At 36.7% G+C, this 25,629-nt stretch overlaps 1 protein-coding gene across 3 annotated transcripts in view; it reads right to left on the bottom strand.

The window, feature by feature from the left end:
• The window catches only part of LOC128988000 (bifunctional 3'-phosphoadenosine 5'-phosphosulfate synthase 2), a 39,280-nt gene extending 13,880 nt beyond the window's left edge, over positions 1-25,400 (bottom strand). The window contains exons 1-2 of one of the 3 annotated variants that reach the window (XM_054409162.1): positions 25,093-25,400; positions 9,451-9,480 (exon numbers count right to left, since the gene is read on the bottom strand). In XM_054409162.1, the coding sequence (XP_054265137.1) occupies positions 9,451-9,480; positions 25,093-25,134 (72 nt within the window). In that variant the 5' untranslated portion in view covers positions 25,135-25,400. Of the gene's footprint in view, positions 1-9,450; positions 9,481-14,171; positions 14,318-25,092 lie in introns of those variants that run through there. The other 2 variants (XM_054409163.1, XM_054409165.1) reach the window with 2 other exon arrangements.
• Between the last annotated feature and the right edge of the window lie 229 nt (positions 25,401-25,629).

Genomic DNA, 25,629 nt, shown 5'->3' with positions numbered 1-25,629 from the left:
GCAAGTTTGACTACGTTTACAGTAAGTTACTTTTCTAAAACCAAAACAATTTTTAAACCACCTACAAATAAGAAATACTCTTTTCCCACACATAGTCAAACAAAATGTCTTTGTAAGCTAACAACTAGTACCGATCTTACCAACAATTATAGAATTGAGTCTAAATACTATACAATCCGATGTGTAACTGACTGGGGATACAAATTCTAGACCACTTCTAGATGAGCTAGAGACTTGAAATTTTCGGTGGTTGTAGGTCTAGTGCCCAAACCACCCATAAAATTCCAAAAAGTCGCATTTTCAAATTTTAACCCCCCCGAAAATTCGAATTCCCCCCCCCATGTTATTCTTATGGGGAATAACATTAAAAATGGCCGACTTTCGTGTTCCCATCTGAACCACTTAGAAACGTGCTAGAGACTTCAAATTTGCGTAGTATTGTAGTAAAAGATCTTACATTACCGGTGGAATATGCAAAAGTCCCATTTTCAAATTTTAACCCACCCAAAAATCCAAAACGGCGGACCTCTGAAAACGAAAAAACACTTTTTTTTCAACCGGATGTAGCTCGAAAACGGTAAGAGCTAGAAAAGATTTGACAGTATATCCAGGAACAGGAATTAAATTTTCTACAAAACCCTCTTAGGCGTTTTCAGAAAATCGCACTCCTTAAGCTTCAAAAAACGCCCTACTTTCAAAATTTTGTAAATTTTTTTCAAATTTTTATCGGTTTTTGCTATGTTTTCGTACCTAAATAATTATTTTTTGCAAATATTATTAATGTTTCGTATTCTCCTTAGTTTACTTTACATTTCACCCTTTACATGTATTTTCGTAACTTTACTCCTTGACCCCCAAAAACTTAATTTTAATGTGAAAATTCGATTGGTTTTTACCGGTTTTACCAGCCCCATGTTATCCTTATGGAGAATAGCTATGTAATTTTAATACTTTGGTATGCTCATCTGATTAGTTTAGAAACGTTCTAAAGACTTTAAATTTTTGTAGTATTGCAGTATGGGATCATCCGTTAATGGTGGAATTTGCAAAAATGCCTTTTAAAAATTTTAACCCCCAAAAAAATCCAAAATGGTAGACGTATAAAAACGAAAAAACACGGTTTTTAATACCGACTATAACTAAAAAACGGTAATAGCTAGCAAAAATTTGAAAGAATCTTCATGAACAGGAATTAAATTTCCTACAAGACACTATTACGCGTTTTTAGAAAATCGCACTCCTTCACCTAAAAAAAACGCCCTACTTTCAAATTTTGGTAAATTTTCTTCAAATTTTTAACGGTTTTTGATAATTTTTCGTACATAAAAAATTTTTTCTTCAAATATTATTAATGTTTCGTACTCTCCTTAGTTTACTTTACATTTCACCCTTCACATGTTTTTTCGTAACTTTACTCCTTGACCCCCAAAACGCGTAGGTCAGTAACGCTGTATAGTCATTTGGTTCTCGCTCTAATTTTTGCTAATGGATTTGGCTACCCATGATTAAGTTTCACTGTCACTTCTTCCTATTTATTGGACTTGTTATTTTGGCGATTTTGCTGCAATTTTCTGTAAGCATGGAATTCTCTTGCGTTGCTGCTGGGTCGTTCCACCAGGGAGATCCCAGATTTACCGAGAGCAACAACGCTCAATGCATGGCAAATGCAACCTGTGCCCTCGCATGGCAAGGATTCTGCGGCGGATTCAGTACCAACGCTATTGACGCTATACTCATGGCGGGCGATAGCTTGTATACACTATCTCGCCGTGAGCATAGCATCACTAACCGGTATCTGTTCCCTGAGGACCTCGCCAGGCACTTCGTGGTTGCACACCATCGTGTTACCATCGAAGAAATTTCTTGTGTTTGGGACGGGTTGTATCCGTTACGAAACGATGGCCTAGATGAGGTGACCTCTTCCTTGTCTTCGGTTTTGGAAGCAGCTATGCCCGGTGACTCCGTTGATAGCGGTTTTTTGTTTACGGGACAGTTGGTGACAGTCGCTTTTTGGCGTTTCCAAGGGCGGCTGTACCTCTTTGATTCCCACGCGGTAAACGAAAACCGTCGTCGAGACATTGATGAGGCGAGAAATAAGGCTAGGGTGTTCGTCTGTAATAGTTTTCGTTCTCTAGCTTCCCTCATTTTGGTGAATTCTGCGTTCGTCGGTGGGCAGTACTCCGTCACAAAAATAAAGTTTTCCGTCAACGAAACTCAAACTGTCCACACGGTCGACTGTTCGGACAATGACTTAACTCAGTTATCAGAATCTGCCTCTGAGACAGTTGTTCAGAAAACCAAATGTCCTGGTAGACCAAAAACAATAAAGCGTGGTCGTCCAAAGCTTTTAGACACGACCCGAGAAGAGCAAGTGGATGCGGCGAAGAAGAAGTATAGGGAGACGCACGCTGACAAACTCCGGGATGACAGTCAACGTTACACTCAAACCCACCCTGAGGTGCACCGAAAGGCTGTTCAGCAATACGACCTGCGTAATCCCGGTGCTTCTGCTGAGAGTGTTCAGATTTTTCGCCTGAAAAATCCGAAAATGTCTGAACTTCGCTATATGCCCGCATCACTTGCTCGGTCCGTAGTCAAAAATGGCCCCATGTCTGTTTGGAATGGGGAGCCACTCAATGAAATACAACCATACAAATTAAAAAAAGTCAGTCTCTGGGTTGACGACGTTTACAGATGTCGTCATTGCCAAGCACGGCTCTTCGAGGAGGAGAAGAATAGAAAGCAATGGTGCTGCGGGGAAGGAGCGTTCAATGTTCTCGACATTCCTCCGTTGCAAGAACGCTTTTATTCCGACCGTCTCTTCCTGGAAAGAGCCCGTGCGTACAACGACCTGTTTGCTTTCTGCGCGCTCGAAGTGTCAGGCGGGTATCGTCATCCCAGTGGTCTTTCTTTTTTCAAGATCGAGGGAAGAATGTACCACCAGGTCTACAATCTGGACGCCCCAGGACAAAAGTTCACCACTCGTTCTGGGAACGTTCAGTTTGTGAATCGGTCCCGCCTGTATATTGACGATGGCGAAGAGCGCCGTAACATTGCGATGGGTAGATCGCTTGATGCCGAGATCATCGACGGTATTGCTGATTTCCTGTCTAGGGAAAATCCTTACATTGAGCATTACCGTCGATTGAGCAACGAGCCTTCCGTAACAGCTCACTTGGCTTTTGAAGTAACAAGCAGGTCTACCCATGGCCCTGTTCTCGGTGATCGGCAAACAGGCGTCGAAGTGCACGCCGTGCTCAGCAATGATGAAAACGACACTGAGCCCCGGAGACTGACTATATGGAAATCCGGTTCCGATAGACCTACATTTATTGATCTTTTACACCCCCTAATGGAACCTTTCCAATATCCCCTACTTTACCCGCAAGGCACTGTGGGATGGCACGTTGGCCGCCTTGATAACAAGGGTGCCAAACTGACTCAATTTAAGTACTCGCGGTGCCTCCTACTTTCTGAACCTCGCTTCTCTCACCTAGGCCGTCTCTCACAAGCTTGGCAGGTTGAGATGTTCGCGAGGTACGAGGAGGAGAAACTGCGTTACATTAAGTTTACGCAGCTGAAGAACACCGATAGTGCCTTGCGGGTGGGGCCGGTTGACGAGATTCGGAATGCACAGCAGGTCTTGAACGACATCGCTCGTGATGAAACCGTCCAAGGCGAGGGTGGGGTGCAGGCAGGAAAAGTCTACCTCCCAAGTTCGTTCACCGGGGGGCCCAGGTACATGAAAGTAAAATACGAAGACGCTATGGCAATCGTATCGCGCCTGGGTTCCCCCACTTTCTTTTTGACGTTTACTTACAACGCGACTTGGGAGGAAAACAAGAAAGCTTGCCCTCGTGGAGGTACTCGCAGTGACCCTAGCACTGCTTGCAGAGTTTTTAGGATCAAACTTCTGGAACTTCTCCGAGACCTGCGCAGCGGAGCAATGTTTGGACGCTCTGTCTATATCGTCTACGTCATCGAGATGCAAATGAGGGGCCTTCCTCACGCCCACATTGTATTCAAGATTGACGGCGACGGACCAGTTCAGGCGTCCGAAATTGACTCCATCATCCGCGCGGATATTCCCTCGGAAGAAGAGGCCGGAGGCCGACTGAGAAAGTTGGTCCTCAAACACATGATCCACGGTCCATGTGGTAATGATCATAGGACTGACTTTCTCTGTTGGGACTCTGCAAAGGGTTACTGCACCAAATACTTCCCCAAGCCCTGCTGTGAAACCACCCACGTCGACGAGAGGGGATTCGTCCAGTACAAGCGAGATTATACCAATCGGGGGACAATTGTATCACGCAATAAGAACATTATCGTACATGACGGTTGGGTTGTGCCTTATAATCCCGCACTGATGTTGAAATACGAGGCTCACATCAATTTGGAGCTGGCGTCTACTCGCCGCGTGATTAAGTACCTCTTCAAATATCTTATGAAGGGAGGATCTCTCCAGAACGTCACAGTTACTCCCTTCAGTAAGCAAGATGATGAGGTACAGCATTACGTGACGAAGAGAATGGTGGGTGCCAGTGACGCGTGCTGGCGTTTATTAAACTTTCCAGTATCAGAATCTGAGCCGGCGGTTGAATGTCTTCCCGTCCATCTGGAGGGCAAGCAGTCCGTCCTGTTTAGACCTGGCCAACTGGCAGAGGCAGCCGCTAGGAACAGCTCCAAACTCACCATCTACTTTGACCGGCCTCGTATTTCACTGTTTGACGACCTGACTTATCAGGGGTTCTATGAAACGTTTGTGGTTCATGCCAAGCGCCCAAAAACTGCGGAGATATACGAGCACCCCGATGGCGTCCATTTTATCACTGCCCGACAGCGTGGCGAGAAGGTGTGCAGACTGTTTTGGGTCTCACCGAGCAGGACAGAACAGTATTACCTGCGTATCCTGCTTATGACTGTATCTTGCCGTGGTTATGCCGACCTCCTGTCCCGCGGTGGACCAAACTGCCGCACTTTTCAAGGGGTCGCGCGGCATCTTGGCTTGGTGCAAGACGAACAGGAGTACCACTACGCACTGCGCGAGGCCGCCACTTTCATGACTGGCCCGAGACTTCGTTCTTTCTTTGTGATCCTCTGCAACATGGGGGCTCCTGCAGCTCTCCTGTGGGATGCTTTCCGTGATTCCATCTGCGAGGATCACATAGAGCGTAATCCTCTCGATGTTGAACTGGCCTACAAGCTAGGTCTCATCGATATTGATCGGAGTCTTCGTCGGCAGGGTTCTTGCGTCGCAGATCATGGCCTCCCCGATGTACACGATGACACGACGGAGTTGGGCAGAGAACTGCTCTTACATGGTGAAAATCAACAGAGAGTGTTTGTGGAGGAGTGGGTGCCAAAGCTCTCTGAAGATCAAAACCGCGTATTTGAGTACGTTACCTCCGTTCTCAATGCCCCTGCCAGCGGAACGTCGTCGAAAATCATTTTTCTTGACGGCCCGGGAGGCTATGGGAAGACCACTCTGATTCGTGTCATTCTCGCATACGTGAGAGGTTGTCGTCAGGTTGCACTGGCAGTCGCTAGCTCTGGGATCGCCGCGGGTAACATGCCTGGTGGAACTACAGCTCACAGCATGTTCCGGTTGCCACTCGACTTCGGTGACGGCACCGGCTTTTGGAACATCACCAACGGCTCCCAGCGAGCAGAGCTCATCAGGGCCGCAAGGCTCATTGTCTTTGATGAGGCCCCGATGGCACATCGGTTCGTTTTCGAGGTTCTTGACAGATCCCTGCGAGACCTCATGCGTTCCAGTGAGCTATTCGGTGGTAAAATATTCCTCTGTTGTGGCGACTTTCGCCAGATCGCGCCTGTCGTTGTAAACGCTCGTACTCCAACTGACATTGTTTGTGTCTCACTTCGGGCTTCCCATCTGTGGCAGCATTTCAAAATTTTTGCCCTGACAACAGCTCATCGGACTAGTAGTTCCACAGCCTATTCCGAATTCCTTCTTAGGGTAGGCAACGGAACTGTCAGTTCGACCACTTTCTTGGAGGGACGGAACGAACAAAGTCTAATTCCGCTGCTCGGGATTAGACAAGTGACGTCTTTGACTGATTTGGTCGATTCCGTCTTTCCCGCAAACGTCCTACTCGACTCTGATATGTGTTCGCGACGCGCAATCCTCTCGACTCTGATAGTGAACGTCAAGGAGATCAACGACCACATCTTGAACTCCCTCGACAGTCATCTGTACGAGCTGAGGAGCGCCGACACAGTCGACAGAGAGAACGACGATGGCCTGGATGTCGACGTTCAACTCCTGAACACGGCTACTGGCAAGGGCGTACCAGACCATGTTCTGCGGCTGAAGATCGGTTCTGTTTGCCTCATTATGAGGAACCTCAACATCGCTGAAGGACTCGTCAACGGCACTAAAGTCATCGTAATCGGCATCACCAACCGCCTGATTACAGTGAGACTTCCCGGACAGACGCAACCTATCGGAATTCCCCGGATTACCTTTACTTTTGCGTTTGTCGAGGGTTCGCCGTTACGTGTTCGTCGACGTCAGTTCCCACTGATGTTGGCCTATTGCATGACCGGACACAAGAGCCAAGGTCAGACAATAGATTCAGTCGGTGTTGATTTACGGACCGATTGCTTCACGCACGGGCAACTATACGTCTTGCTCAGTAGGGTCAGACATCCAGACCATATTGTTGTTCTCGTACACCCCGAACGTGTCCGAGATGGAATCGCATACGCAAAGAACATCGTGTATGGCGATCTCCTTCTCTAAACCTGATTTGACATTAGCAGTAGGCTAGGGGATCTGCTTAATCAAAACTCCCCGTTGTGACTTGACAACATCGGCAGTACGATAGGGGGCCTGCCTTATCAAAAGTCCCCGTTGTTGTATAAAGTAGTTAGTAAAGTTTACTAACTTGTACATTTGTAAATAATTGTAAATATGGTTCCGACGTTTCCTGGCCTCCCCGTGGCGGAACTGGATATGCCATAAATTGTATGGCTAACCGACAGGGAAACAAACATTACTTGATCTATTTTCATAAATATATACATGAATATCTACTATAATCTATTTAATTCATATGATACTTTACTATTATCAACTTATTCACTTATCAATCGACATACTAATCAATCTACTCATCTTATACAACAGTTCTCTAATTTGTACATTTGTAAGTAATTGTAAATATGGTTCCAACGTTTCCTGGCCTCCTCGTGGCGGAACTGGATATGCCATACAGTTTGTGGCTAACTGACAGGGAAACAAACATTACTTAATCTATTTTCATAAATATATACGTCATGAATATCTACTATAATCTATTTTCTATTTACATCATATATACATGAATATCTAATATAATCTATTCACATCATATAATACTTTACTATTATCAACTTATTAACCTATCAATGAACATCAATATAAATTTACTTATCTTGTACAAAAGTTTACTAACTTGTACATATTCAAATAATTGCAAATATGGTTCCGACGTTTCCTGGCCTCCTCGTGGCGGAACTGGATATGCCATAAAGTTTATGGCTAACCGACAGGGAAACAAACCTTACTTAATCTATTTTCGTAATTATATACTTGAATATCTACTATAATCTATTTACTTCATATAATACTTTACTATTATCAACTTATTAACTTATCAATCTCCTCTAATAAATTCATGAAATCGTTATTACTTTAATGTCGATTTTTACTATAACGAACCCTTCTCTCCTCATATTATTACTTCCTTTGACCAAAAACTCAATTGTAAAAATACTTGACTAACATACTCACTTACCGCAACTTAAAAAATGATTTTTTTATGAGGTGTTCCTTAAGCTAGAAGTTATCTTACTTAAAGTTAACTTATATAACTTAATATTGACGGTTTCACTTCTTGCTTTGTTACAACTTAACTCTAATCTACTAATGACGACTAACAGCTAGGGGGCCTGGGGGCGGAGCCCCCAGCGAGCCAAAGGCGAGTGTATTTTCTACAACTAATAGTATTAGCAGGGATCAGATAAACCTCCAGCTTAGTTATCAAACTACACTTTATTCAATCTAAATATGGGAGGAGATTTAAAGTAAAGAGCTTTTGAGATGTACACAAGGGAAATGTAAAGAATTATTGTAATTTTCCTGCATAGAAACCAATTCTTTTGAGCTTACGGTGGTAACATTTGATTACCTTTGGGACTGATCCCTAATATAATATCGAAACAGAAATAAAAAAAAACGGCGCATACAAGTCTCGCCAAGTTTACTGCGAGAGAGAACAATCACATACAGTTTGAGAAACAAATTGTATACATTCATGTAGATTTTAAAAACTAATATAGATGTAAGAGTACTCCATTTTACTAAATAAAACTGATCAATTGGTCTACTTTAGTTAAGGTAAGTGAAAAACAATATCGACCCTACCGTTTTTCATCACCTCTCAATTGGTTTTAAGAGTGAAGGGACCAAAGTGACATATAGGAGGCAGTGGCAGGGTCGCTAAACTAGGTCACCGTAAGTCCTTGATGTAAACATTATCTCAAGATTAGCCTAACAGTACTTGGCTGACTAGATATGAAATGCACCAAGGTTGGCGAGTAAACTGGCACTACAATGACAGTGCCATTTGAAAACTTGTCTAGTTGTAAATTAATATGTGTCAAGTCATTGACCATTCCTACTCACAAAAAAGGTGTGAGTAGAATATTTTACCACGAAAACACTTTTTGTAGTAAAGTAATTGTGTGTCAAGTAGTCTAATATTCCATACCCATTAAAATCTTTTTTAACTTTTTTAGTTGTAAAACGATGATTTTGTGCTATTAAAGTGTAGCTGTTTGGTCAATATTCTTCTTTATTTTAGAAGCAACAGAAATACTGAAACTAATTGAGGGATTCAATTTTATAAAGGCTTATTTACTATGATATTAAACTGAGGAAACATCAATGAAATGATAATGGTGTAGTTAAACTGTCTTTAATTTGTCATTTTTCTCTAAAAATCATAATTCTTTTGTTAAATAGTTAAATGGAGATACTTTAATGTACAGAGAAGGCTTGGTTAGTACCTAGGTAGGTACCAGTATAAAATGTATGTAACTTTTGTTTTAAATTTTTCCTTGTAAATACTTTTTCAAACATATCAAACAAAAGTCAAAGTTTACCCCCAACGTTAAATAGAAGACCTAGTTATTTACTGACACAACTGTCAAATTGTTAACATCTAAAACACTTAACACAATAACAAAAACTGTGCAGCGATCCAAAATAACATGCTCAATCAAGGAATAACACAAAGTAGGCCTACTACACAATTACAAAAATTAACAAAAACCTAAAACAAAAAGTGTAAAATCCTATGGGAAAATTATAAAAACAGTGGTAGAAAATTAAATATAAATGTTAAACAAAAAAAGAAACACTACACAGGGATTACGTCTTACCCAAGCTGACATGGATGGTGAATATAAGTCCTGTAGAAGAGAATAAAACATTAAATTGCATCACAAACTTACAATCCTTTCACAAAATCTTGGCGGTTTTAAGGGAATAAATCTATCCCCTCCGCTTGATCCTACCTTTGAAACAATACAGCTGCCAACAATACAGGTTTGCCAAAATGTTAAACAGCTGTAACATAAATATTAGGCAAAAAAGTAGCGGTGAACTTCTCCTGAAACCGCATAAATTTTGTGAACGGACTATAGTATGGAATCTGTTCAAAACGCTAAGAGATTAAGCCATGAATTACCTGATCTCAACTTTAAGAACAGATATTGTAAAAGATAACACAAATCATGGAATACAAAATAATATTAAAGCTCTAACCAACATAGATTTTTTTACATTTTCAAACGCTTATTAGACATTTTTGTTTCTGACATAAGCTCAATTTGTTATGACGCTACGTTCAAATTTTGGGATAAATATCATTCTCAATTAATGTACGATGAATTTTTATGGTCCAACCAACCTCCTCCTAAGCTCTACAAAATGGTTTCAAAAGAAATATCAAAATGTTATACTGTAGAACCTTGATAACAAGACCCTCGATAACAAGTCGCCCTTGATAACAAGGGTCATTTTCAAATCCCCTTGAAATTATTTTACCCCTAATCACATTTTATTGCAAACCTCAATAAGAAGTCAACCTTGATAACAAGTCTTTTTTTATAATACCTATGAGAGTCTTGTTATCAAGGTTCTACTGTATATTAATGGTAAAAATGGGAAACCCCAATTTTTACCCTATAAAACCCCGTTTCCATAGTTCGATCATGCTGTTTTGCAAACTCGTTTTAATTTTCCAGTCATCAATGTCAAATTTTAACAAAATCCTACCACAATTTCTCAATTTATTGTGATCACAGACAATCACTAGTTATGTAAATTTGAACCAATAGTATCTTTGACTAGGGATATCAAAATGAAAAAGCAAATCGCTCCCCGGCCTAGGTCTTACCAGACTACTTACGGATAATAGCGCCTTTCCTACAGGGGAAATTCGCTAAAAATTGTGGTATCCAAAGAAAATTTTAATAAGGCAAATTTCATATTTCTTTAATGCTTGTTTCATTCTCAGGAAAATCAAAAGGGCAAATAATGTAATTAATGTCCAATATGTAATGAAATATTTAAGTACATTTTGGAAAAAATAACACAAGAATCAAAGATTTTCTTTTGGAATAATCAAAGACACAAAACCATTTAAAATCACACCCCTCCCTCCCCCATTAAAGTTGACTACCTTGCCTCCAGTGTCAAGACTGGTCTAGGTCAACGACTTCATACTTTCTCCTATCTTACTTTCTCATTCACCTTCTTCCGTTTACCTGATCGACTGTCTAGCTACAATCTCGAGGCTAAATTAGACTGAGATAATCTTAAACTATTTATAACAATTCGGTAACACATATTTGTACTTCTTAGAAATTAATGTTTGATGTATTAGCTAAGGGAAAATTCCACCTGGGTGCTTCAAGTTGAGCTATTATTATAAGTTTTGAAAACCTTTATGTGTTTCAAGCACTGAAACAAGAGAAGCAATAGTCATCAAATGGTGCAAAAAGTTTATTTTGAAAATTTGTTTATTCAAGCCTAAGTGTTTCCCTAAAAAGTAAATAGAACTATAAAATATATATATATATTTCCGTGAACACGATAACTTAGGTAATTTTTGTTGGATTTCGATGAAATTAGTTTTAAAGGTGTAATGCGGGATAAAGTTGAATGAGTTTGCGAACCAGTATAATTGGACCATGGTAACAGGGTTTTACGGGAGGGGGGGGGGGGGGTTTATGGGGTAAAAATTGGTACAAAAACAAATCATTTAGTATATCAAAGTGGTTTTGTACGGTTATTGGTAACAGAGAAAATAAAAAAAATTAATTCAATTTAAAAATTAATGTTATTCTTATGGAGAATATTGTAAAATGTTGTAGTTTGCTTGTTTATGGATAAATTTTGATCAAACATAGCCAATTTATTTATTTTATACTTAGCTATTAATCCTTTACTCAAAAACACTTTATTAGTTTCCTTGTAGCAGCAAACCTAGGTACTCGTTAAACCTAATGTTATTTAAATAGATTTAATTGAAAATCAATTCAGACAGATGGAAATTCGCTTAGTCGGCAGGTTTACTGCGGCGGGGGTATTAATATTTGTTACAAAAGGATTACAAAATTAATTTTTTTGTTTACAGTAAAACCAAGCTATAGTTCGGGACAACTTTGAGTGCTTTTCTTTGATAATGGTTCTGTTAAATCAAGGTAGACAAATAAAAAAAACTTTCAATAGGTTTTTCAAATAGTTGCACTCTTAAGTCAGCTTTTTATTTGTTTTTCAAATAGTAGGCCTACTTTGTATGGTTATAGTAATCTATATAAATAAAATTAGAGTTTTGTCTGTACATTGCTCAGAATCATAAAATGCTAGGTTATTTTTACGTGTTATACATTAAAGAAACCGAAACAAGTCTCATCAAAATTTCTGTCTGTCTGTCTGTCTTCCTGTCTGTCACGGCCCAAGAGCCATTTTACGCGGCCTTCTCCTGAAAAACGAGAGTACCTATCAAGTTCCAAATCATTTTAATGTATTCACTGGATTGGCGAGATTGTCTTTAGCCATTAAAATATGGCGTCACAACTTTGTAAATAAAATGACGGACGTTTAAAAACCCAATTTTGTGCGATTTTTGGAAAGGTTTTTCTCAATTTTTATCACAAATTCATCTATGAAATAACGAACAGCTGTTCGAATCAAGATTATTTCTTCTAGCTGTCACTGATATGTTTACATTGAATGTTGTTTACAAATACCGCAACCATTTCCGATCATGTTTTGAAAGCAAATCCAAACCTTACTTTGAAAACGTTAAAATTAAAAACGTTTTTCCTTACATAACGGATTTAATTAATCGCAAATGCAATAATGTGTACGGTAACCGTAAATGAAAATAGAGATTCTTTGTGTATAAAATTGTTCTTGATTTTTGATAACCGGGAAAAAGACTTTGAATTAGTGTTGTATATGGCTGGGAAACTTACATTTTTTAAATGAGCGTTTTCAGTCGAGACTCGGCACACGACCTACGGGCGTCTACATGTTCATAGTAAAACTAAAAGTAGGCCTACCGTGTATTTATGTTTTATTCGTCATGTGTATAAAAGTGTACAGTTTGTGTATGTGTTTCAAAAACTCCTAGACCAAAAAGCACCTAATGGGGAAGCTCAAGACCTTATTAGGACTGATGATGGCGATTTAATTTCGCCAAAATGCATCTTCTGTAATAGGATACATTAAGATCGACCGGCGGACACAGGTAATTAAACCTTGTATTGATTGACATACCAATCCGGAACGAACAACGTAAAATGAAGGTATGTATAATAGTTGGCCAGCATATCTGAAAATATGCAAACCAACTGCTGTTCTTTATATAAGAAGGTTTCAACTGAATACTATAAGATCCCCGTGCATAGGATGGGTACACAGCTAGTGTATAAATAAATGTGTATCAACACAATTTCAGTGCCCGATTTGGGGGGAACACGGCGGAATGGCAATCCGGTACCTATCTTTTGGAAAGATAAAAATATTGGCATAAATAGGTAGGCCTACTAAACGTTAAATAGGGCACCTCATTATTTACACATGAAACACTGTATATATATATATATATATATATTGTACTGGAGTATGGTAGCTCAAAAGGTTGTCACCAATTGAATAAAATAAAAAGACTTAAAATGTATAAAAAATAAGCTTTACAATTGAATTTAGTTTTTAATCAATGGTAGATGTGTAAATAGTTCATAAACAAAATTGAATGAACCAAATTTTTCTTTTCCGAGTCCTTTCCCCATTGCAAATGCAAGCAATAACACAACTAACGGTAATCATCACGTAAAATGTATACCCTAACACTGTATGAAAAACGGGTACTCCGCTAAGTAATATTTATAATAAGTAATAACATAAGAGAATAATTAACTATAAGAATAATAACTTTAAAACTTGTAACTTTCTTTAACTTTCCAGTTCAATTACTTTGATGCTCTCTCCCACAAGTCATAAAATGGCTGTAAAATGTATGAATGAAAGATTTGCTTTTACTGATAAGAATAATAACTAGGCCTACACCGTGTTGTTCTCAAAAGTTATGAATTACAAACTCAACAACAAATAATAAACATAACAATAAAACAAAAATTATGCACAAACAATGTCAATTGTGTATTATAAGAGTTTGTAGAGTTTCTATATAAACAAGAACCGCCATAAATTATTTTTTAATAAATAAAAACAAGAGATTGAAAATCTATAATATTAAAACGAAATAATGATAAATTAATTAGGGATCAGGACTATATTTCAATATTTAAATCATTTTGGCTTAAAAGTTTCTGATAAATTTAAATATTTCATTTAAAAAATGTATAACTTAGGTTAAAATGTCAAGCTAGAAATATATATAAATGGTGAAGTCTGAAAATTTAAAATTTCTTTAAATTTCTATACCACTCCAAATTTATAACACAACCAAAATCTACATAAACATTTTTTTTACTCAGCACGCAAATAAAAAACTTGAACAATCAATATCAACACAAACTCTAAATTAATTATAATTATTAAAATTTAAAAAGCAAATGTAGCTCACATTATTGTAAGATATGATCTTGTCGCGTCGACTCATGATGCTGTACTGATAGGGACAAGAGCCGCACCGCTGCTAACACTACACTCAATGCCAGTACTGTACCTGCAGGGTTATATAACTCAATGTCACTTCGTACTTTAACTTCAATACGGGGAAAACTGAAAACAACTACTTCGACTTCAACTAGTTGGAAAATTATATTATTTTATAAATTACCCACTCTCTTCAGCTGTGATTAGATTATGTCGAGTATTTCCGTTCCGCATTTTAATTGTGATATCTTATTATGAAATTTGATTTGGTAATTGTTTGGTTTGTAATTGAGTCTAAAAACTTTCAATAACACTATAGGATGCCAGGCTGTAAAAGACTAACTACCGTAGTTATTGCCTGAAAAATTATTAAGAATGTAAAATATTTTGTAACAAATAAACAATATGCAATCTAAGATGGTAGCCTATTTTATTTAGAATCATTTTTTGTATTATGTGTCTGTAAAACTACAAGCAATTGAATTGAAGGTTCGCCAACAGTCAATTAAATTTATTGTTCCCACCTCAAGTTCAATTTAATACTGTACTATACCAGCTTACAGAACCTACTCCTAATGCTTGATGCGCTTCATGAGCAAGAAATTGCTACAAGAAATAATTAATTGTCATTTGAATAAATATATTGAACAAATTTTTATAGCAAACAATGGTGCTGCTATATTTCAAACAAAAAACAAAATATGAAATCAAATAAACAAAAACTAAAATGGATTATCAAAGTGTTTTTGTATTAAAGTTATTTTGCAGACAACAATCTTGAAGCCAATATAGCAATATACAATTTTAAAATGTTTGGTGCTATCAAATAAGGGAATGGACAAAGTTTGCCAGAGATAACTATGGTGCTCTAATTAAACTGTAAAAATGCTTATATTTAATTTATGAAGACTGGGGGCGTACAGCTGAATATTGTTAGAACGTGGAATTTAATTCTTGGAAGTTCATACAAAACACCAAAGGCCTTAAGCTTGGTAATAAGGAGCAATATAACTTTTTGTCGGGTTTTTGTTAACTTATTAGGGAAAAATGGATTAGTTTTCAGAGAATCTCTGGATTGGACACATCCTATAAAACCGCACAGACAGACTAGTTGCTGGAGAGAGACCTATACACTGAAAAAAAGTTTTTCCAGCAATTATTAATTTTTCTTTATCATCAATTATCAATTAAGATGGGGACGCCAAGGTGTAATACCACTGTGTGTATTTTAACCCAAATAAGAGTAGAGGAGTGTAGAATGAAGTGAGATGTCTTGTGTAGCTTTGTTACTGTCCAGGACCACCTTCATTAGCCAGGACCATTTATTAAATGGTTATCAAACAAAAGCTACACACTTTTCTCAAGGTCGAACTGGCAACCTATTGATAACTCGGTGAGCACTACATTTTTAACCACTCCACTACCCAGCATGGAAAGAAAGTGTATAAACTTTCCTAATTATAAAAGAGAGCACATTAATCTTTCCTCTGCTAGTCCACTTTTCCAAACACATAAATAAAGAATATTATTGCTTCCCTCCACTAAAATCAAAGATATTTTTTGTTTTATTGACAAAAATACACAAAGCAAAAATAATTAGACAGACAATGAATCTCTCTTTGTATCAAAAATTTGCACAATAAAATTATGTCACAAACATGAGCAAAATAGTCGACCATTCATTGTAAACCATTGAACCGGAAGACTGATCGAATGATCACGTCTGCAATATCACGGACATTAGAGCACAACGCAGGTGTGACTTCCAACAAGGTCAACTCTGCTAGTGAAGCGTGATGAGTTACGCTGGACCACAAAAGACTTCGAGGACATTGATTTGAAGGTCAGCAATAACTTGTGCACGCTTTTTGTTTTACAAGCTCATTATTTTGGGTTAATGCTAAAGATATTTTATGTACAATCAATGGTTTTGTTCGTGTCCGTTTTCAATATCATAACTTGACCTGAGATAAGTCAGTGGTGTTTTGATAGTTTGAAACTAAGGCCAACCATCCTTGATCATTAAGCTTTTTAATGGTTCTGACATTTAATGGTAGAACTAGGTATATTTCAGTTTGTTGTGAGGTGGATACTGTAAAAGAACAAGCACATATGCATCACATAATTTTATAACTGAATTTTATAACTGAACTCATTAGAAGATGCTTCAGTTTTTTACATTTGGAAATAAAAAGCCAACAGTTCATTGAGGCACATATTATAAACCTAATATGCACCTACCGGTACCTAAAAAAAATCATTTCCTTTTCAATTAATTTCCAAAACTACGAGAAAAAAAACAATTAAAAATGTATACCATTTGTGCCGATTTTAAATTCAAAGATTTAAAATCCGCGCCAGGCAATGGACAAGTCAGTCCAACATGACGTAACGCGGAAGGATACGAACTGGAAGACCGTTGGGAGCCGTGCCGTGTGCAAACGTCTCGTCGTCACTCGTGGCTCAGTACTCGCGTAGTCAACATGTGAAGTCGCGTTTTGTCGCTGGTGTAGGACGAATTTATTAATATCTCAATTCGTAGCTCGGAAATTAGCGTTCGGGCGGAAATTGTACGTGCATCAAACGATCGCAATTGTCAAAATTTCGTCGAATTGCATTTGGGGGTGTGTTTTATTAGTATTAAGTCGAGACAGTTGAGATGCCGGATTGATTGTTCGCGTTCGTGATGAAAATTCGTACATGCATCATATCGATAGCAAATGTCAGTTTCTAGCGAATAGCGGGTCGTCGTGAAGGTATTTTCAATTGAATCATTAAACGCCAGCTCGAAAAAACAAGAATTAATAAGTCCTACACCAGAAAAAACCGTGTCGTGATATTCCGCTCGGTCAGACAAAAAGTCACAAATTACCACGAGTCAGTTTTTAAATGTTCGGTACGCGTGAAACTTCGTCGGAATGAATGTTAATGTGTCGACATGTGTACGTAAGTAAATGTTTGTGTTATTTGTGTTTTAGTATTAAAATAGTCTTGCCAATCTGCCACATTTTTTCACATGTACCACTCGTTTTACAAGTTATGAATCATGTTTTGTTTGGTCTGAGATTTTCATGTTTCATTTGGTCTACTTAGAGCACATGGTCACGATTCAGGATAAAATGTTTTATTAAATTTGGTCATGTCATACAAAGGATTTAAGTTATAATAGTGAACCTAGTCAAATGAAAATTATTTCTTAAATTGAATTGAAATGGTGTATTAATTTAAAGAGCAATGTTTATCTGTGATATTATTATTTTTGTATTCTATGTAAAGTCAGATTCTATCATCATCAGTATTATTATTTAAAACGTTTGTATTTCATGTGTAGAATAATTTTTGAACAGTATTACATTTTTTAATAGTGAGAGTTTGATTGTGTAACGTAAATGGGGGTAACAGAGTGCTCGGTCGAAGGCTAGGGTTGATAAAGGGTCATGAGGATAGACTCCTATTAAATTCATAAATATTAAATACTAAATAAAAATTATCAAATAATCGACTCAGCAGTCGATTGGCCCCGTTGCACTGATCAGCAAGGAGTGATGTAGATCACAAACCTACATAATAGTCCCTGTTTGATTAAATTGTAAACTGGCCAGTTTGATAATTACGAACATCTTTGGGGAGTCTGGTGATCCAAAACAAATAAATAAAATCATCAAGGCTAGGTTTTCCCGAGACTCTGCAGTTTTAAAAATGAACAAACCGTCAATTTGAACGTTCAATCTTACAATCAACTCTCTCACTCTCTCTTTCAAAATATTATTAAATTGTGCACAAAAAAGAGTATTACATTGTTTATATCTGTTACTTGTACCACAGCTCAATTCAACTCATTACATAGCATTTTTACAAATCATCATCTTATCATTATCCTGTGTTTTGTATTATATTATTAATATCAATCTGGTATAAATTTAAGAGGTAAATGGCTTAACTGAAAGAAGTATACAAAGTATACACAAAGAATATTGATGTTTACATTCTATAAATATATTTTGACAGTACAACTTTTATAGGTTCAGTTCATAATATTTAATATCAAGTTGGTGAATTCATGAGTAATCGGCTTAACCGAATCCAGTATATATATAACATCTTGAAGTCATACTTTTGATAAATATTTCCTGAACAAACAGTTTCACAAATATTTTCAATCAATATTTCAATATTATTATTTGCACTTTTACAGTTTTACAGAGTATCAATTCATATCACAATCTTTCATCAGAACAGCACGTTTTAATTCATGGAGTGATCAAATAGACACATCTATTAGTTTTAAGAAGTGTTAGAATTAAGCTGAAGAAGGTGTGAAGGGGGACAACATATCAGACCTCTCACGGTCCATAAATCGGACTTCTGGGATATTTAATTACAGGGCCCACACTTAACATCTTTATTTCCACTGCGCAGCTCTGTGATTGTAATGTCCTCAGTAGTTCAATTAAAATTGAATTAAATTCATTAAAACCCCACCAGGGGGCAACTTTTTGTTATACTCACACCTGTATGAAATACCTAAATTGTATTACATAAAGGTGTGAGGTGATTTTGCTTGATGGAATGATCAATTAAGTAAAGAGTATATTTTGAAGTAATAAGTAAGTAAAGAACGTTTATTTTTTTCTTTACAAAAAGTGATAGCACTAATTTGAGAGGTCTGGTAACAAGGAAGCAGATTGGCATTACTACCAAGGCAGGTTGGCATTGATAAGGGTATCAGTTGTTATCTCTAAGGCAATTATCCACATTGATATTTCTGTGTTTGTTTACTTGTTTATTTATTTGTGTCATATTCGTACAGAGATTATTTATATTTATATTTACATTTATATTTACATGTGCAATAGTTTTCAATTTTGAGTAAATAGAGTCAAACTGAGGTCAATTGTTTTAAACATTTTCATAATTACATATTTTGAGAAACAATGAATCATCTGAGTCATGTTATGTAACCACTGTGAGCGACATGAAGGCTGGCCAACAGAGGTTACGTTCCAGCTGTGGTGGGGCGAGAGTAGAACCTACCCGCACAGACAGGCAGACATCGGGCCGTTCACCACAACAATGTCCCCCGCCCCCGACCACTCCATCGGCAACAGCTGACTGTCGACTGCGCTACGGGTCAATGAACTGATTGTTGACATCTACTCAACGCTGAATGCTAGATAATTCTACAGTGTGTTAAGCGTGCGCGTTTACACCATTCAAATTGTTGATGGATTGATGCAGTTTTGGTTTATGACACAAGGTGTTAGTTGACAACAATTTTTAATTTCTCAGTACCGACCTCAAAGCAAAATGTTTATTATTGTTAAAGTTTCAGATTTTCTATTTTTGTTATTCAAATTTCAAATGTTTATGTGTAAAATTGTTTCGTGTTAAATGTATTAAATGTAAATCAATGGAAAAATGAACAAAAAAATGTGTCGTATGAATGAAGCGTCTGTTGCCACGTCAAGCGTCGTCGCGCCGGATCGAAATTGTCCCGGGATGGAAAAGGCCTTCGTGCGGACCTGAAGGTCGCTCGGGCCAATTCTTTTGGCAGGGGAGATTTCTGTGCCGATTTTAAATTCAAAGATTTAAAATCCGCGCCAGGCAATGGACAAGTCAGTCCAACATGACGTAACGCGGAAGGATACGAACTGGAAGACCGTTGGGAGCCGTGCCGTGTGCAAACGTCTCGTCGTCACTCGTGGCTCAGTACTCGCGTAGTCAACATGTGAAGTCGCGTTTTGTCGCTGGTGTAGGACGAATTTATTAATATCTCAATTCGTAGCTCGGAAATTAGCGTTCGGGCGGAAATTGTACGTGCATCAAACGATCGCAATTGTCAAAATTTCGTCGAATTGCATTTGGGGGTGTGTTTTATTAGTATTAAGTCGAGACAGTTGAGATGCCGGATTGATTGTTCGCGTTCGTGATGAAAATTCGTACATGCATCATATCGATAGCAAATGTCAGTTTCTAGCGAATAGCGGGTCGTCGTGAAGGTATTTTCAATTGAATCATTAAACGCCAGCTCGAAAAAACAAGAATTAATAAGTCCTACACCAGAAAAAACCGTGTCGTGATATTCCGCTCGGTCAGACAAAAAGTCACAAATTACCACGAGTCAGTTTTTAAATGTTCGGTACGCGTGAAACTTCGTCGGAATGAATGTTAATGTGTCGACATGTGTACGTAAGTAAATGTTTGTGTTATTTGTGTTTTAGTATTAAAATAGTCTTGCCAATCTGCCACATTTTTTCACATGTACCACTCGTTTTACAAGTTATGAATCATGTTTTGTTTGGTCTGAGATTTTCATGTTTCATTTGGTCTACTTAGAGCACATGGTCACGATTCAGGATAAAATGTTTTATTAAATTTGGTCATGTCATACAAAGGATTTAAGTTATAATAGTGAACCTAGTCAAATGAAAATTATTTCTTAAATTGAATTGAAATGGTGTATTAATTTAAAGAGCAATGTTTATCTGTGATATTATTATTTTTGTATTCTATGTAAAGTCAGATTCTATCATCATCAGTATTATTATTTAAAACGTTTGTATTTCATGTGTAGAATAATTTTTGAACAGTATTACATTTTTTAATAGTGAGAGTTTGATTGTGTAACGTAAATGGGGGTAACAGAGTGCTCGGTCGAAGGCTAGGGTTGATAAAGGGTCATGAGGATAGACTCCTATTAAATTCATAAATATTAAATACTAAATAAAAATTATCAAATAATCGACTCAGCAGTCGATTGGCCCCGTTGCACTGATCAGCAAGGAGTGATGTAGATCACAAACCTACATAATAGTCCCTGTTTGATTAAATTGTAAACTGGCCAGTTTGATAATTACGAACATCTTTGGGGAGTCTGGTGATCCAAAACAAATAAATAAAATCATCAAGGCTAGGTTTTCCCGAGACTCTGCAGTTTTAAAAATGAACAAACCGTCAATTTGAACGTTCAATCTTACAATCAACTCTCTCACTCTCTCTTTCAAAATATTATTAAATTGTGCACAAAAAAGAGTATTACATTGTTTATATCTGTTACTTGTACCACAGCTCAATTCAACTCATTACATAGCATTTTTACAAATCATCATCTTATCATTATCCTGTGTTTTGTATTATATTATTAATATCAATCTGGTATAAATTTAAGAGGTAAATGGCTTAACTGAAAGAAGTATACAAAGTATACACAAAGAATATTGATGTTTACATTCTATAAATATATTTTGACAGTACAACTTTTATAGGTTCAGTTCATAATATTTAATATCAAGTTGGTGAATTCATGAGTAATCGGCTTAACCGAATCCAGTATATATATAACATCTTGAAGTCATACTTTTGATAAATATTTCCTGAACAAACAGTTTCACAAATATTTTCAATCAATATTTCAATATTATTATTTGCACTTTTACAGTTTTACAGAGTATCAATTCATATCACAATCTTTCATCAGAACAGCACGTTTTAATTCATGGAGTGATCAAATAGACACATCTATTAGTTTTAAGAAGTGTTAGAATTAAGCTGAAGAAGGTGTGAAGGGGGACAACATATCAGACCTCTCACGGTCCATAAATCGGACTTCTGGGATATTTAATTACAGGGCCCACACTTAACATCTTTATTTCCACTGCGCAGCTCTGTGATTGTAATGTCCTCAGTAGTTCAATTAAAATTGAATTAAATTCATTAAAACCCCACCAGGGGGCAACTTTTTGTTATACTCACACCTGTATGAAATACCTAAATTGTATTACATAAAGGTGTGAGGTGATTTTGCTTGATGGAATGATCAATTAAGTAAAGAGTATATTTTGAAGTAATAAGTAAGTAAAGAACGTTTATTTTTTTCTTTACAATTGCCATAAAAAGTCAGCTCAACAGACACATTCAACTGTATCTCATTAACACATAAAAGATAACGTTTAATGGGGAATTGCGCAATTTTTATCATGCCTGCCTGGTTAAGGTTTACTAAAGATAGCGTTTAAAGTGCAATAATCACTTTGATAAATACAATTATACCGGTCTAATGGATTTTCGCCAATTACAGACATATACTTATTGCACTAATGAGGTCTTAATTTCCTGATAAGAGAAAGAAATTGTCCCAATCCTTAAAAAACATCACATGGTGTTTGTTAATTCATTTAAAGATCTGATTACACAGAAGAGGTTGTAATAATAAAATTAGCCTAACAAATTTTCCTTAAACACTACTTGAGTCTTCAATGCCATTTCATAAAAATACAGTCATAGCAAAATAACATAACCGAAGACATTTTCAATAGCGTTCAAATTGCCAAACTTGGTACAAAGATTGACGATTAGTGCTCCTCACTTACTGTAAGGTTTTTAAGATGTTATTGTATATTTTTACTTTCTCCTCCTATACATAGTCCTATGTAGAAAGTACAGTTGCGTCAACATTTTCGAGTTTGAGTTTTGGGTTAATATATTTGTTATGGGTGCTCATGAAGCCTAAAAAGTAGTTTTTGAAGTGATGTCTGTGTGTGGGTCTCTATGTGTGGATGTGTACAGAGCTACAAACTACATCTGTGATCCGATTTTTATGAAATTTGGTAACTTATGTGGGTTGTACTAATGCATAGTATCCCTCTGGGACTTTTTCATTTTTCAAAAATTTTTATTTTTATGTTAATTTTTTATAAAACCCAAAAATAACAGACAAATTTAACTTTTTCCCTTTAGCTTGCTTTATCCAGTATAATCCGAACATGGTAACAGGGTTTTAGCTATTACCGTAGGTGGCACGTTAAGACCTAGGCCCGGGACGGATTTACTTTTTCATTTTGATGTCACCAGAGGCCAAAACCATCATTCGTTCAAATTTTTATATCAAATCAAATCAAATTTTATAGGGTTTTATAGGGTAAAAAATGGTTTTTCTCATTTTTGACCCTCAAAACACAAAATCTCCCAATTTCTCTCTAGACCTTTTTAAAGAGCTTAAAAAATAAATAATTTAGTATATCAAAGTGTTTTTGTACGGTTATTGGTAACGGAGAAAATTCAAAAAATTTTAAATTTAAAATTCCCATGTTATTCTTATGGAGAAAATGTAAAACGTTGCTGTCTGCTTGTTTAAGGATATATGATCAAACTTGGCAAATTTATTTATTTTATACTAAGCTATTAATATTTTAGGTACTAAAAAATACATTTTTTTAGTTTTCTCTTAGCAGCAAACGTAGGTACTCATTAAACCTCATGTTATTTAAATAGATTTAATTGAAAATCAATTCAGACAAATGGAAATTCGCTTAGTCGGCAGGTTTCCTGCGGCGGGGGTATTTCATTTTTGAACCTCAAAACACAAAATTTCTCAATTTCTCTATAAGTTAGACATTCTTTTAAAGGGCTTACAAAAACAAATATCAAAGTGTTTTTGTACAGTTATTGGTAACGGAGAAAATTGTTTATGGATATATTTTGATCAAACTTGGCAAATTTATTTATTTTATACTAAGCCTTAGGCCTATTAATATTTTACTAAAAACACACTTTATTAGTTTCCTTGTACTGTAGCAGCAAACCTAGGTTAGGTACTCGTTAAACCTAATGTTATTTAAATGGATTTAAGTAGCCTAATTGAAAATCAATTCAGACAAATGGAAATTCGCTTGGTCGGCAGGTTTGCTGCGGCGGGTGTATTTGTTGTTTAGGTGTAGTGGTAACACATTATGGCTATGGTGTATGTGTTACACTATAGCTTCCGGTTTCGTTTATTAAAAGAACCAAATTTTCTCAAACAGTGACCTCTTTCATTGCAAACGCAAAGTATGAGTAGCCTATAACTGCAATAAGCATTTTATACTTATACGAGTCCTCCAAATATAAAGAAAGGTGGGTATCCTGCTAATATTTAAAAGGCAAAGCCCTCGCTGACTCACTCACTCATCAATAATTCTCTTACTTCCCATTTACCTAGGAGGCTGAAATTTGGTACACTGATTCTTTAGGCATTATATAGGAAAACTAAGTTGTTTTTATTCTGATCGGGCTCCGCCCCAGTGGCTCTGGAGTTTCCCATTTTAACCTTATGAGTACTCATATTTAAATGGGAATAATTGAATCTTAACAGCTGTTTCAATTAAACAAATTGGTTCTGTTCTATGATGTTCAATAGCATTAAAGTTACAAAGATTACCAACAGGGTGCAGCACTATTATTTTTTTTTAATTTATGACAACAGCTAATTTGCAACCAAAAGGTGAGTGAGCGTAGCGAACGAACTTCAACCAGGACGTGATTGAGCCATGCGAACGAGATGTAATCCAGCTACCAGGAGGTCACGAATTGTGGATATTTATAAGCATGCACTGTGGATACAATACTCTCTGGTGTGGATTAACTTCTGCACGAGTGAGTACTACGACTATCCTCAATACTTTCCTGATAATTAGACCAATTCATATATACCAAGGCAAAAATGTGATTCGGATTTCACTGTAAACTGTAGGTCCCTTGTTGCCATTAGCTGTATGGGCTATTAATTAACAGCTGTGACTAAGGAATGTCGGCCTTAGTCACTAACAAGACTACAAGATCGCGCCACTCGTCCTACACTCATCTCCATTCATACTTGGCTTAAAATACCTACTTTGTATGGTTGCCATTTAATAAGAAAAGTATTTTAAAAAAGTACCACACACAGTAACTTTTAACAAAGTAATATGTTTTTTATAGTTTGCGTGGTCAGAAACAAAAATGCTTTTCCAAAGTTGGAAACAGTAAGCTAAACAGCATGTTAGTTAGGTAGGGCCTATCCAACTGCATTTATTAATAAATGTAGGCCTAGACCTTAGGTTACCTTATCCTTAAATACATGATATTGAACTCACAGTCTTTTGTCGTTTGATAATTTCTTGATCATCTCCCGGCATATTGATGACTGGAACTAGGAGTATGCCTACTAAGAGTACAAAATAAACAAAGCAAATGTCAATTGTAATTTAATAAGACACAAAAAAATTTCTTGGGCACAATTTCATCAAATACTTCGCTAAATCTTGTAAATCTATTTTAATCGCAAAAGAATGAGCTACCCAACCCCTCTACCACGTCAGACTTACAGATTCTCATTTAATAAATGAATGTTAGTTTATATCCTACTTTCTCCCTTCACTTTCGACAAGCCTAGAGTTAAGAGTAGTAGAGTAGTTAGAGAGCTAGCAGACGATACACTATAGACGGCAATGATGTTGATGTTAAACAAACAAAACAGCTGTTCTGAAATTCCTCAATTTTTAAAGCACATTGCTTAGTCAAAGGTGACAGAAATAAAAATAATAATGTGCTTAAACCTGTATCATAGATTAAATAAACCACAACATTGCATTGGCGTATATGAAACATACTCTCTTTGTAGATTTATCATC

This window comes from Macrosteles quadrilineatus, unplaced genomic scaffold (assembly GCF_028750875.1).
Source record: "Macrosteles quadrilineatus isolate MER2022 unplaced genomic scaffold, UCM_ALF_1.0 Scaffold_2__2_contigs__length_208266976, whole genome shotgun sequence".
In the NCBI taxonomy this organism is placed as follows: Eukaryota; Metazoa; Arthropoda; class Insecta; order Hemiptera; family Cicadellidae; genus Macrosteles; species Macrosteles quadrilineatus.
Note: the sequence above shows the minus strand (reverse complement) of the source record. Positions and strands in the feature narration are given on the sequence as shown.